This window comes from Mesoplodon mirus, assembly GCF_964341445.2.
Source record: "Mesoplodon mirus genome assembly, chromosome: 13".
NCBI classification, from domain to species: Eukaryota; Metazoa; Chordata; class Mammalia; order Artiodactyla; family Ziphiidae; genus Mesoplodon; species Mesoplodon mirus.
In genome coordinates this window covers 6,485,970-6,498,578 of record NC_138989.1, presented here as the reverse complement: position 1 = coordinate 6,498,578, position 12,609 = coordinate 6,485,970, and the positions used below count along the sequence as shown (strand labels likewise).

At 43.5% G+C, this 12,609-nt stretch overlaps 1 protein-coding gene across 1 annotated transcript in view; it reads left to right on the top strand.

Annotated features, from left to right (window-relative positions):
- The window catches only part of DNAH10 (dynein axonemal heavy chain 10), a 150,398-nt gene that overhangs the window by 12,967 nt on the left and 124,822 nt on the right, over positions 1-12,609 (top strand). The window contains exons 6-10 of the mRNA XM_082640324.1: positions 2,820-3,036; positions 4,611-4,768; positions 5,493-5,723; positions 9,034-9,224; positions 10,346-10,544. Of these exons, the coding sequence (XP_082496450.1) occupies positions 2,820-3,036; positions 4,611-4,768; positions 5,493-5,723; positions 9,034-9,224; positions 10,346-10,544 (996 nt within the window). The remainder of the gene's footprint in view (positions 1-2,819; positions 3,037-4,610; positions 4,769-5,492; positions 5,724-9,033; positions 9,225-10,345; positions 10,545-12,609) is intronic.

Here is a 12,609-nt window from a genome sequence, read left to right as displayed (position 1 = left end):
GCACGGGAATAAAATGATCTGGTTTGCATTTTTCTTCTGGCCGTTGTGTGCACAACATATGCAGGGGCGAGAGTGTATGGGACCAGGAGACCTAATAGCAGGCTATGGAAACATCCAAGTGGTGGATGATGGTGGTTTAGGCTCCGGAGTTCAACCCGGGGAGGGAGCGGGAAGCAGACAGCATCAAGAATATGTTGGGCATGGAGCCAACAGGACTTGCTGATGACTTGGATATGGAGGTTTAGGGAAAGAGCATCCAGAATGATTCCTAGGGTTTGTGTTTGAACAAGCAGGGAGATTTGGAAGTCATTACTGAGATGGGGGTGGTGGGGTGGAGGGATCTGGAGAAAAACCCCAGAACTCTATTTTGCATATGTTAAGCTTGAGATGCCTCCTAGACATCCAAGTTGAGGTGTGCAGCAGGATGTATAAGTCTGGAGCTCAGGGGAGAACTCAAGCGGTTCTTCCAGAAATATTTATTGAGCATTTACTGTATTCTATAGCAGTAATCAACATAGTCAAGGTCTGTGCCTCACAGACCTTACATCCTAGTCAGGAAGATTTACGTTAAACAAGATCAATGAGAAAATATACAGTGTGTTAGATAGTGACAGGAGTTCAGGAGAAAGATGAAGCTGGGAAGGGGGTTAGGAAATGTTGGCAGGTGGTAAAAGTAAGGCTTTTGAAATTTTGGATAGGGTGGCCAGGAAGACCTCAGTGTTGCCTTTTGCCGGGACTATTGCAGTTGCCTCCTGATAGATTTCCCAGCTTCTACTTTTGCCCCTACACTATATTCTGCACATGCCAACCAGAGAGATCCTTTACAAAACGGGAGCACTGACAGGGTGTGAAGCCAAGGGACTGGATGAAACAACCAAGAGAGAGAATATAGAAGGAGGAGAATGAGATGAGGGGGAAACTAGGGGGCAGGATGATAGGGGGCCAATTTATTATTTTTGAAAATTGGGCAAAAAAGGGAAGGCTCTAACCATTTATTCTGCCTTCTCTATATGAACTGGATAATCAAATAGATAAGAGAAGTGTCTCTTTATAAAAGCATTTCAGCTATTAAAAAAAAGTTTAGAATGAGACTATTTCAGTAGTGCAGCTCTCAGTGTGTTGAAGGATCTAGGTATTGAACATCAATGGATGCTAAAATCAAAAAAAAGAAAAAAAGGAAGAGAGAGGACTTCCTTGGCGGTCCAGTGGTTAGGACTCTGCACTTCCACTGCAGCGGAACCAGGTTCGATCCCTGGTTGGGGAACTAAGATCCTGCATGCCTCATTGGGTGGCCCAAAAACCCCCCAAAACCAAAAAACCAACCTCCCCAAAAGAGAGAAATACCAAACATTATTTGTCTCCTGATAGAAGAAACACCAGTAGTCTTGGCAAAGGGATTCTGAGCCAGTCTCTGGACCCAGCTGCCAATTTGCAGGAAAAGACAAGAGGAGCTTGTTGAGTTCCACCATGAGTGTGCAGTCAGCAAAATCCAGGCTGGGAGACTCAAAACCTTCTGAGTTCTTCAATAAATTGGAAGTACATGTAGATTAAAAGAGTCTTAAAAGACGTATCAAATTTTAAGAAAAACGGGCAAAACTAAAAATCAAAATCCAACCCAATCAACCAACCCACCAAACAAACAAACAAGCCAACCAACCTGTGGGCATTTGTACATCACTTTCTATGTGAGGGTAAGTTATGTAATTGTATTCAAGTGATTTCATAAATTCATGCTTCTGTCAACTCAATTTCCCAAAGACTGCGTGCTCAGTATCTTCTTTATTTTAACCTTCACACAAGCTTGGAGCTTAGCTGATGGGTTAACACACAGTTCTCGCTTCCCTGTGCCATCGTTTCTAACTCAGCTGCCCTGTGGCTGGCAGCAGCTAAAGAAATACAGTATTATCTTCTGGGTAGTCACCTCAGGTTTGGTTCAAACTCTTTACCCTTGGGCCATTCTCAGTCAAATATAATTTCTCTTTCTTTAGATCTGTGCTCTGGGCTGGAGTAGTTCACTTTGTCACTGTATTGTTACTTTCTATTATAGCGTATTCAAATCCAGAGGCAACTTAAGTGCATGAATTATTGAACATGATGTGTGATTTGCTTCTTCTTTTAAAAATTTTTCTTAGAGTATAGTTGATTTACAATGTTGCATTAGTCTGCTGTACAGCAAAGTGACTCGGTTATACATATACATGTATCCACTCCTTTAGATTCTTTTCTTATATAGGTCATTACAGAGTATTGAGAAGAGTTCCCTGTGCTATACAGTAGGTCCTTATTATCTTTTTTTTTTTTTTGCGGTACACGGGCCTCTCACCGCTGTGGCCTCTCCCATTGCGGAGCACAGGCTCCGGACGCGCAGGCTCAGCGGCCATGGCTCACGGGCCCAGCCGCTCCACAGCATGTGGGATCTTCCCGGACCGGGGCATGAACCCGTGTCCCCTGCATCGGCAGGTGGACTCCCAACCACTGCGCCACCAGGGAAGCCCTATTATCTATTTTATATAGAGTAGTGTGTATATGTCAATCCCAATCTCCCGATTTATCCCTCCTCCCTCTGCTTTCTCCCCTGGTAATCATAAGTTTGTTTTCTACATTGGTGACTCTATTTCTGTTTGGTAAATAAGTTCATTTGTACTCAGCCATAAAAAAGAACGAAATAATGCCATTTGCAGCAACATGGATGGACCGAGGAATTGTCATACTGAGTGAAGTAAGTCAGACAGAGAAAGACAAATACCATATGATATCACTTATATGTGGAATCTAAAAAAATGGTACAAATGATTTGATTCTTAAACTTGGCTTTTCAGGTTTTCTTGCCAGCCTTGTCCTTCAGTCAGCACAAGGATGCGAGCCTGGGATTCACATCTGGAGAAGTCTTGGACTCCTTTGAGTACAACATAGACCTAACTAGCATGCCTGGGCAAGCAGTAGAATATCACAGCACTCAATTAATACGGGATGAATTTTTAATGAACATCCAGAAATTTGCAAGTAATATTCAAAGAACAATGCAGCAACTTGAAGGTAAGGCTTTATTTTTCTCCTCCTTAGTTAAGCAGGATGCGTTACTTTAAGAAGAATTTAAGAGTTCAGGAGTTTTTTTTTATTGTTTTAATTTATGATCGTTCTTGTTCACCTGCTCGTGATATGAAAGACACCAAGCTGGACATTGTAAGAAACACAAAGAGGAATGAAGAATGATGAATCCTTGTCCTCAAGGATCTTATAATCTGGTGCCCAAAGCACTATGGCAGAATAAGGAGCTTGAGAGAGATATTAGGGTCTTTAGGGCTTGGAAGAGTGAGACCATATTGGAGAAGTGGTGGGGGAATCAAAGAGGACTTCCTGAAGGAGGCAGCATTTGACCTCATCTGAAAGGATGAGCAAGGCATTGGTAGGTGGAGTTGGGGAGCAAGGGCATTTCGGGCAGGGAGAGTGATGGGCCTTTGGCGGTTCTTTTTCCGTTCATTTTGCTAAGTACTCTATGAGATTCAGTTTGCTAAGCATTCTGTATTTTCAGTCTGAAGACCTAGCCTTTCAGTATGAAAAATTCTCTTGATAATTTCCTCCACTATTTGTCTCTGTTTTCTTTTGTTAATATTCCTGTTGGATATGTGCTGTTGATTGTGTTTCCTATCTTTTCACTTGCATTTTCCATCTCTCTGTCTGTGTATTCTACTTTCCTGAAGAGTTCCTCAACTTTTACCTTCACAAATTTTGACTGGACTTTTCACATCAGCTATCATCTTTTTAATTTTTAAGACCTCTTATTCTGTGATTGTACCTTTTCCATAGCATTCTGTTCTTGTTTGCTGGATGCTGTGTTGTCTCAAATCTCTGAGACTAATAGTTGGGATGAAAACATTTTTTTTGTCCTTTACATTCTTTCAATTTCCTCTGAAGTCATTGTTTCTGATTTATTCTTGGACTGTCTGTTTCAAGCTGGAGGCTTTCTCGAATATCTGTTGAGCTCTGGTTGTTTGTTCAATTTTTAATTTAATTTTATTTTATTTTATTTGGCTGCATTGGGTCTTAGTTGCAACCTGCGGGATCTCCATCGCGGCACATGGGATCTTTCGTTGTGGCGTGTGGGCTCTCTAGTTGTAGTACACAGGCTCCAGAGCATGCGGGCTTAGTAGTTGTGGCATGTGGGCTCTCCAGTTGTGGCGCATGGGCTGTAGAGGGCGCAGGTCAGTAGTTGCGGCGCGTGGGCTTAGTTGCCCCATGGCATGTGTGATCTTAGTTCCCCGACCAGGGAGCAAAACTGCATCGGAAGGTGGATTCTTACCCACTGGACCACCAGAGAAGTCCCTGTTTGTTCAATTTTTAAATTGACGTCACTTAGGTTGTAAACTCAGGACCGTCTTAAATAGCTAAATCATTTTGATCGAGCTTAACACCGGAGCAATGATCTAATTATCCAAAGTGTTTTAGTTACATTCTAATGAGAGAGAATGAGATATAGAAATATTAGGACAGGGAAGTACCAGGCCATATACTGATGTCTGGAGAGAAGAGCCAGCTGATTAACTTGAACCTCATTGTCTATAATCATTTTCCCCAAACTAGTGGCTGACTGACCATTTTTATTCTACTAGGTGAGATCAAGTTAGAAATGCCAAGCATCAGTGTAGAGGGAGAGGTGTCTGACCTGGCAGCTGACCCAGAAACCGTGGAAATTTTGGAGCAGTGCGTGATAAACTGGTTGAATCAGATATCAGTAGCTCTTGAGGGCCAGATAAAAAAGACGCCTCAGGTAATGTGTGCGAAGCTTTTGAAGATCCCTGATCCAGTTCATGCTTGCCCTCCCGAGAACGAGCCAGGGGTCTGCGGATCTGAGCAATCTAGCCTCTTTTCTTACTGTTTTGTGATCTCCTTAAAAATATCAAAGTAAACATACCCAAGATGTCATTCTTGGGCTTTCTGAGGTTAGTGTGCTAATAGGTGACTCTCTGTTATTGATAAAGATAATACTGTGTATGGGTCAGGATGTTTGGACTAAAACTTAAAAAAACAAACCAACCAGGAAACCCAACTCAGCTGGCTGAAATAAGAAAGAGGATTTGTTGGCTCACATAACTGAAAAGTCTAGAGGCAGTTCTGGATTCAGGTATGGTTTGATCAAGACTCTGGCACTCTAGCTGTGTTGCTCAGTTAATTTCTTGGTTCCAAACTCCTCTCTGAGGGGGCTTCCTCCTCAGGCTGGTTTCCTTCATGGTGGCAACTGGTAATAGTTTCTGACCCCACATCCACATACCACCTTGTCCAGAGAAAGACGGAGTGTCTACCATTCCCAACTGGAGTCCTGAGATTCACTCTGACTGGATCATCCTAGGTCAAGTGCCCACCCCCGAAGTCCTTGTATGGATTAGCCCCTAACTAGAGCGTTTGGGAAGAGAGGCATGGATGCTGGAGGGACAACCGCAGTGTGGACTGCCCACTAATGAGGATGCTGTGTGTGTGCTCCTGTCACCTCTCAGGGTAATGGTCCTCTGGCCGAAATTGAATTCTGGCGAGAAAGAAGTACCACCCTAAGTGCACTCCATGAACAAACAAAGCTTCCAGTAGTCAGAAAAGTCTTGGATGTGATCAAGGAATCCGATTCTATGCTTGTGGCCAGCCTGCAGCCCGTCTTAACTGAATTGTTCAAGTTGCACATGGAGGCCTCCGACAACGTGCGGTTTCTTTCCACCGTGGAACGTCACTTCAAAGTAGGCCGGGGGCACTGTGCTTTGGAAAGTCGACTCTGTAAACTAGATTTCACACGGCTTTAACTTCCTTTTGTTTGGTCAGCATTTATAAAATTGTAGTAATATATGTATAACGTGATATTTATTATTCAGCCACTTGTAAGAGTTCAGTAGCATTAAATACATATACCCATTGCTGGGTACCCCTCGTCACTATCTATGTGCGGAACTTTTTCACCATCCCCAACATAAACTCAGCATCCCTTTAAACAACTCCGACTTCCGCCAGCCCTTGGTAACCTCTTTTCTAATTTCTGTCTCTCTGAATTTGCCTCTTCTAGGTATTTCATAGAAATGGAATCATACCGTCTTTGCCCTTCTGTGTCTGGTTTACTTCACTCAACATAATGTTTTCAGGATTCCTCCATGCTGTAATTATATGTCAGAATCTCATTGCTTTTTAGGGCTCCATAACATTCCACTGTATGTATACACCACATTTTGTTTGTCCATTCTTTTGTTGATGGACATTTGGGTTATTTCCGCCTTTTGGCTATTGTGAATAATGCTGCTATGAATATGGGTATACAGATATTTGTTTGAGTCTGTGCTTTCAATTCTTTTGGGCATATACCCAAGAGTAGAATTGCTGGGACATCTGGTAATTCTATGTTTAACTGTCTGATAATTCTGTGTTTAACCGTCTATGAAGATTCTATGTTTAACTCTTTTCCTCAGTGACTGCACCATTTTACATTCCCACCAGCAGTGCACAAGTGTAATTTCCTTTTTCAGGATTCCCCTCCCCTCTGATTTATCATGCACAGTACCTTATTCCAAGGCCAGGAGTCGTTACTCTTGTCCCAATAATGAGACCAGTAAAAGTCCTGTTTGTGTTGCTGAGGGGTTAATATGTGTGTGGTGAAGCGCTGTAGAGGTACAGGCCCAGGTCCTGAGTATCCCACATCTGCATACGTGACCTCTCTGAGCCTGTTTCTTTCTCTGGAAAGCTGGGATCACGAGAGAACCTACCTCAAATGGTTGCTGGAAGGTTCAAATGAACTTATGACTGCAAAGCACTTAGTACGTCAAGAGTAGTATCAGGGAAGCAACTGTCCAGCAACTGTATGAGTGGTCCACGGATAAGGATCTATGTGGTCCTGTATAAGAGGTACAACAAGTGATCAAATCTGAGGGCTTGAGGTCCAAGTGGAACCTGCCATGGAGTTGATGTTAGTGGCAACATCATTTCCTTCTCTGAGATTTATTTATCGTCTCTGCAAAATGAGTGGCTTGCAAAGATCAGTGAGAGTCACGCTTACGTCACTCAGGCATCACTTCTGTCATTTTTGCCACCCTTTGTGCATCTGAAACTTACTTTTCTGTAAGTTGACTTTTTAAAAATATGTATTTTATTTATTGACTTATTTTGGCTGTGCCAGGTCTTAGTTGTGGCATGAGAACTCTTAGTTGTGGCATGCATGCGGGATCTAGTTCCCCGACCAGGGATCGAACCCGGGCCCCCTGCATTGGGAGCATGGACTCTCACCCACTGGACCACCAGGGAAGTGCCTCTTTAAGTTGACTTTAAATTTGTACGTGTGTGTGTGTAATTTAGCCTCAAACAATCATACCTGTGCAGTCATAGGTTTGATATACCAGTAGTTTCTAATACGCAGTAAAATAAGTATATATATATATATATATATATGTATGTGTATATATATATGTATATATATATATATATTTATTTATTTATTTAAAAAAATTTTCTTGTGTCATTTGACTTTTGATGTGGTTTGTGGTATTTTAAAAATTAAAAAAAATTAATTAATAATTATATTTTTGGCTGCATTGGGTCTTCTCTAGTTGCAGTGAGCGAGGGCTACTCTTTGCTGCAGTGCACAGGCCTCTCATTACGGTGGCTTCTCTTGTTGTGGAGCATGGGCTCTAGGCATGCGGGCTTCAGTAGTTGTGGCATGCGGGCTCAGTAGTTGTGGCTCACAGGCTCTAGAGCGCAAGCTTAGTAGTTGTGGCGCACAGGCCCAGTTGCTCCGAGGCACGTGGGATCTTCCCAGACCAGGGATTGAACCCGTGTCCCCTGCATTGGCAGGCGGATTCCTAACCACTGCGCCACCAGGGAAGTCTCTATATTTTTTTAAAGTTTTGAGTGCTGTCAAAATCATCTCCCTTCCTGCTGGGGGACACATACCCTAGAAAACATTGGCACCTCTAGGTCACCTCTAGAATGCCAGCTTTGATTCATTCAGTGGCGCTCTTGCCACTAAATATAGTATAATTATATATGTATATAATATGTATATACACACCATACTTCATATACACGTCTGAAAATTGCTTTATTAACTTTAATTGTAAATCTTATCTTTCCATGTCAGCACCTACAGACCTATTTCAAACTTCTTTTGTTTGTTAAACATTTTCTCCCATAATGAGGACTTTTTTTAAATTAGGAAGAATGTCCTACACTGTTGGTGGGAATGTAAGTTGGTGCAGCCACTGTGGAAAACAGTATGGAGGTTCCTCAGAAAACTAAAAATAGAGCTACCATATGATCCAGCAGTCCCATTCCTGGGCATATATCCAGACAAAACTATAATTCAAAAAGATACATCACCCCAATGTTCATAGCAGCACTATTCACAACAGCCAAGACATGGAAACAACCAAAGTGTCCATCGACAGATGAATGGCTAAAGAAGATGTGGTACATATACACAATGGAGTCCTACTCAGCCATAAAAGGGAATGAAATAATGCCGTTTGCAGCAACATGGATGCAACTAGAGATTATCATACTAAGTGAAGTAAATCAGAAAGAGAAAGACAAATGCCACATGATATCACTTATATGTGGAATCTAAAATATGACACAAATGAACCTATCTATGAAACAGAAACAAAATCAGGGACATAGAGAACAGACTGGTGGTTGCCAAGGGGGAGAGAGTAAGAGTGGGAGTTTGGGATTAGCAGGTGCAAACTGTGTATATACAGAATGGATAAACAACAAGGTCCTACTGTAGAGCACAGGGAACGATATTTAATATCCTGTGATAAATCAGAATGGAAAAGAATATGCAAAAGGATGCAAAAAAAATTTTTTTTAAGTTGAGAGACCTTAAACAGAAGCCCGTTTTTTCTGCAAGTACTAAAACCCAGAAATACACTTACATTTAATTAAAATACCTTTTAAATAAAAAAAAAAGAAGAGGGAAATTTCCTGCACACTTCTTGCTTTCTTACACTGTTGGCCCCAAGGCGAAGGTGGCTTGCTTTTTCTCTCTTTTACATGTGCCTCTCTGGTTAGAACATAACGCATGGATCTAGCTTTCACGTTGTCTTGGAAACAATCCCCTCCATGATGAATGCCCTGAGGATGGTGTGGATCATCTCCCGACACTACAATAAAGACGAGAGGATGATTTCGCTCATGGAGCGCGTTGCCTGGGAAATCGCGGAGAGAGTCTGCAAAGTGGTGAATCTTCGGACTTTGTTCAGGTAAGAAGTAAAGGCACTGTGTTCTTCTTAAGATCTTAAACAACTTTATCGAAACATAATTCACACACCATACAAGCCACCTGTTTAAAAAGTACAATTTAATGCTTTTAGTATATTCACAGAGATGTGCATCCATAGCCATCAATGATTTTAGAATATTTTCTTCGTCCCAGAAAGAAATCTTGTCCCCTTTAGCTTCCCTCCCACCCTCCCCAACCCCCCAGCCCTGGGCAGCCACTGATGTACTCTCTGTCTCTGTGGATTCGCCTCTTCTGAACATTCACGCACGTGGAATCATACAACGTGTGGTCTTCTGTGACTGGCTCCTCTGCCTCAGCATCAGGTTTGCTAGGTTCATCCATGGTGCAGTTTGCATCGGTGTTTCATTCCTTTTTATGGCCAAATAATACTCCATGGTGTGGATTACTCAGTACCGTCTTCCTTGGTTATCCTTGGAGAGACCGAGGCAGATCGTCCAAGGGAACCTCACTCCTGGACCCCAGACCCCCTCAGGTGGAACAACCTCTGAGGATCAAATGTGGAAGGAGACACAGATCATTTTTTTACTTTCTTTTTTTTTTCTGGCCGGGCTCCTCGACATGCAGGATCTTAGTTCCTCAACCAGCGAACGAACCCGTGCCCCCTACAGTGGAAGCATGGAGTCGTAACCACTGGACCGCCAGGGAATTCCCTTTTTTTTTTTTAACTTTCTTAAAAAACAATCTATATAAGTGAAATAGGTACCAAAATCTCAGCATCATCATTTTACTCCACTGTTGCTTCCGGCTTAGGACCCAAGGCCACCTGCTCCCCTTCCAGCTCAAACAGAAAGCTTACCAGGCTGTGCACATTGCAGGTGGGGGCAGCTGCATCAAAGGTCAGCCTGGGCCGCGGCTTGGGATCCTGCCCGCAACCCCACCAGTCACATCCCTGCCAGTTTCATCAGAACAGCAGCTCACCCGGGGAGGTTTCTGCAGTGAGACCATGACATCAGAGGGGCTCCGCTCCTTGTTTAGAATTGTCCCCTTAGAAGCCTGCTTCCCCCGGGGAGTGGGGAGTGTGGCTCAGATCCCTTACGGCTCAGACCCTCCTGCCCATCACAGCATCTCTTTGCTTCCCAGAGAAAACCGAGCGAGTGCGCAACATAAAACCTTGGAGGCCAGGAACACCCTCAACATGTGGAAAAAGGCCTATTTCGATGTCCGGGCCAAGATCGAGGCTTCAGGGAGAGAAGCTCGGTGGGAGTTTGATCGGAAACGGCTGTTCGAGAGAACAGATTACATGGCCACCATCTGCCAGGATCTCTACGACATCCTGCAGGTGGGGTGGGGGGGCTTGGGGGCGTTCTCTTCAATGCATGCACAGGTGGTTAGAGCTGGGATTTGCCCGATGGAAGGCAGTTTGGCTTTTGACAGTGGGCCTCTCCATGTCAGGTGGGAGGCAGAGGGGGCCTGGCCGGGAGAAAAGCCTGCAGAGCAGACAGAATGTACCGGAATGTCCCAGAGCACACCTGACCTTTGCAGCTCTCCCTTGAGTTTTGTGACAGCCCTCTTTCTCTCCCTGCTTTTGGTTTCCTTTCCTTTTCTTTTCTTTTCTTTTTTGGCTGCACTGCGAGGCTTGTGGGATCTTAGTTCCCTGACAAGGGATTGAACCATGGGCCCACAGCAGTGAAAGTGCCGAGTCCTAACCCCTGAACTGCCAGGGAATTCCCTTGGTTTTCTTTATCTTTTAATTTAAAAAAAAGGAAATATAGTTGATGTACAACGTTGTATAAGTTACAGGTGTACAGTATAGTGATTCACAGTTTTTAAAGCTTATACTCCATTTATAATTATGAAATATTGGCTATATTCCCCATGTTGTACAATATATCCTTGTAGCTTGTTTTTTTTTTTTTTTTTTCCGGTACGTGGGCCTCTCACGGTTGTGACCTCTTGTGTTGCGGAGCACAGGCTCCAGACGCGCAGGCTTAGCAGCCTTGGCTCACGGGCCCAGCCGCTCCGCGGCATGTGGGATCTTCCCGGACCGGGGCACGAACCCGTGTCCCCTGCATCAGCAGGCGGACTCTCAACCACTGCGCCACCAGGGAAGCCCCTTGTAGCTTATTTTAAACCTAACAGTTTGTACCTCTTACTCCCCACCTCTATATTGCCCCTCCCCACCTCTAGTAACAGCTAGTTTGTTCTCTGTGAGTCTGTTTCTTTTTTGTTATATAGTCACTAGTTTGTTGTATTTTTTAGGTTCCACATGTAAATGATTATCATGTAGTATTTGTCTTTCTCTCTCTGATTTCATTTAGCAGACTACCCTCCAAGTCCATCCATGTGGCTGCAAATGGCAAAATTTCATTCTTTTTTAGGGCTGAGTAGTATTCCATTGTATATATATGTACCACATCTTCTTTATCCATTCCTCTGTTGATGGACATGTAGGTTGCTTCCATGTCTTGGTTTTCTTTTGACTCTGGCCACGCCTTCTCAGTGTCTTTTGCAAAACCTTCCCCCTCTGTCTTTTCATTAAACGTTGGAATTCCTCAAAGGCAGTCTGAGACCTTCTCTCCCCTGAAGCCACATCATCCCTGCCATTGCCACAATGACTACCCGTCTATCTGCCAGTGCTTCCTGTTTATCTGATCCCACTCTCTTTTGAATGAATGTACGCAAGGCTTAGTGGCTGATGGGCTGAATTAGCCAGTCCTTGTCTCATGAAGGTCCATCCATTCATTTATTCTCTGAATATTTATCAAGCACTCACAACGTGCCAGGCACTTGTCCCTGCTGCTAGAGAAATGATGATGAGCAAAGACGAGGGCTGGCTGTGTGACCGCAGTGCCCGGGGCAAACAGAAATGTTGATGCCGTATTCAATAAGCAGGAAAAAAAATGCTGTTAAAAGTCTTAAAATATAAAACCTTTTCCTTCTGACATGTCTTGCCTTGGCATGGCCTTGTTTGTTGGTTTGTTACGACTGTAGCAAAGTAAAGAAAAGAAAGTAAAAGAAAATTAAACATTTAAATTATTTGCATGAATTTTACGGCTCTTCTTTATATTGTACAGTGTCAGCTTAACGTGCAAAGAGAAGGGCGTTTGTCTGGTGTGTGGAATCACTGAAATGACACAGTTTGTATTTTGCAGCTCTTTCTTTTTTTAAAATAAATTTATTATTTATTTCTGTTTGGCTGCATTGTGTCTTCGTTGCGGTGCGCGTGCTTCTCACTGCGGTGGCTTCTCTTGTTGCGGAGCACGGGCTCTAGGCGTGCGGGATTCAGTAGCTGTGGCTCGCCGGCTCTAGAGCGCAGGCTCAGTAGTTGTGGCACACAGGCTCTAGAGCGCAGGCTCAGTAGTTGTGGCACACGGCCTTAGTTGCTCCACGACATGTGGGATCTT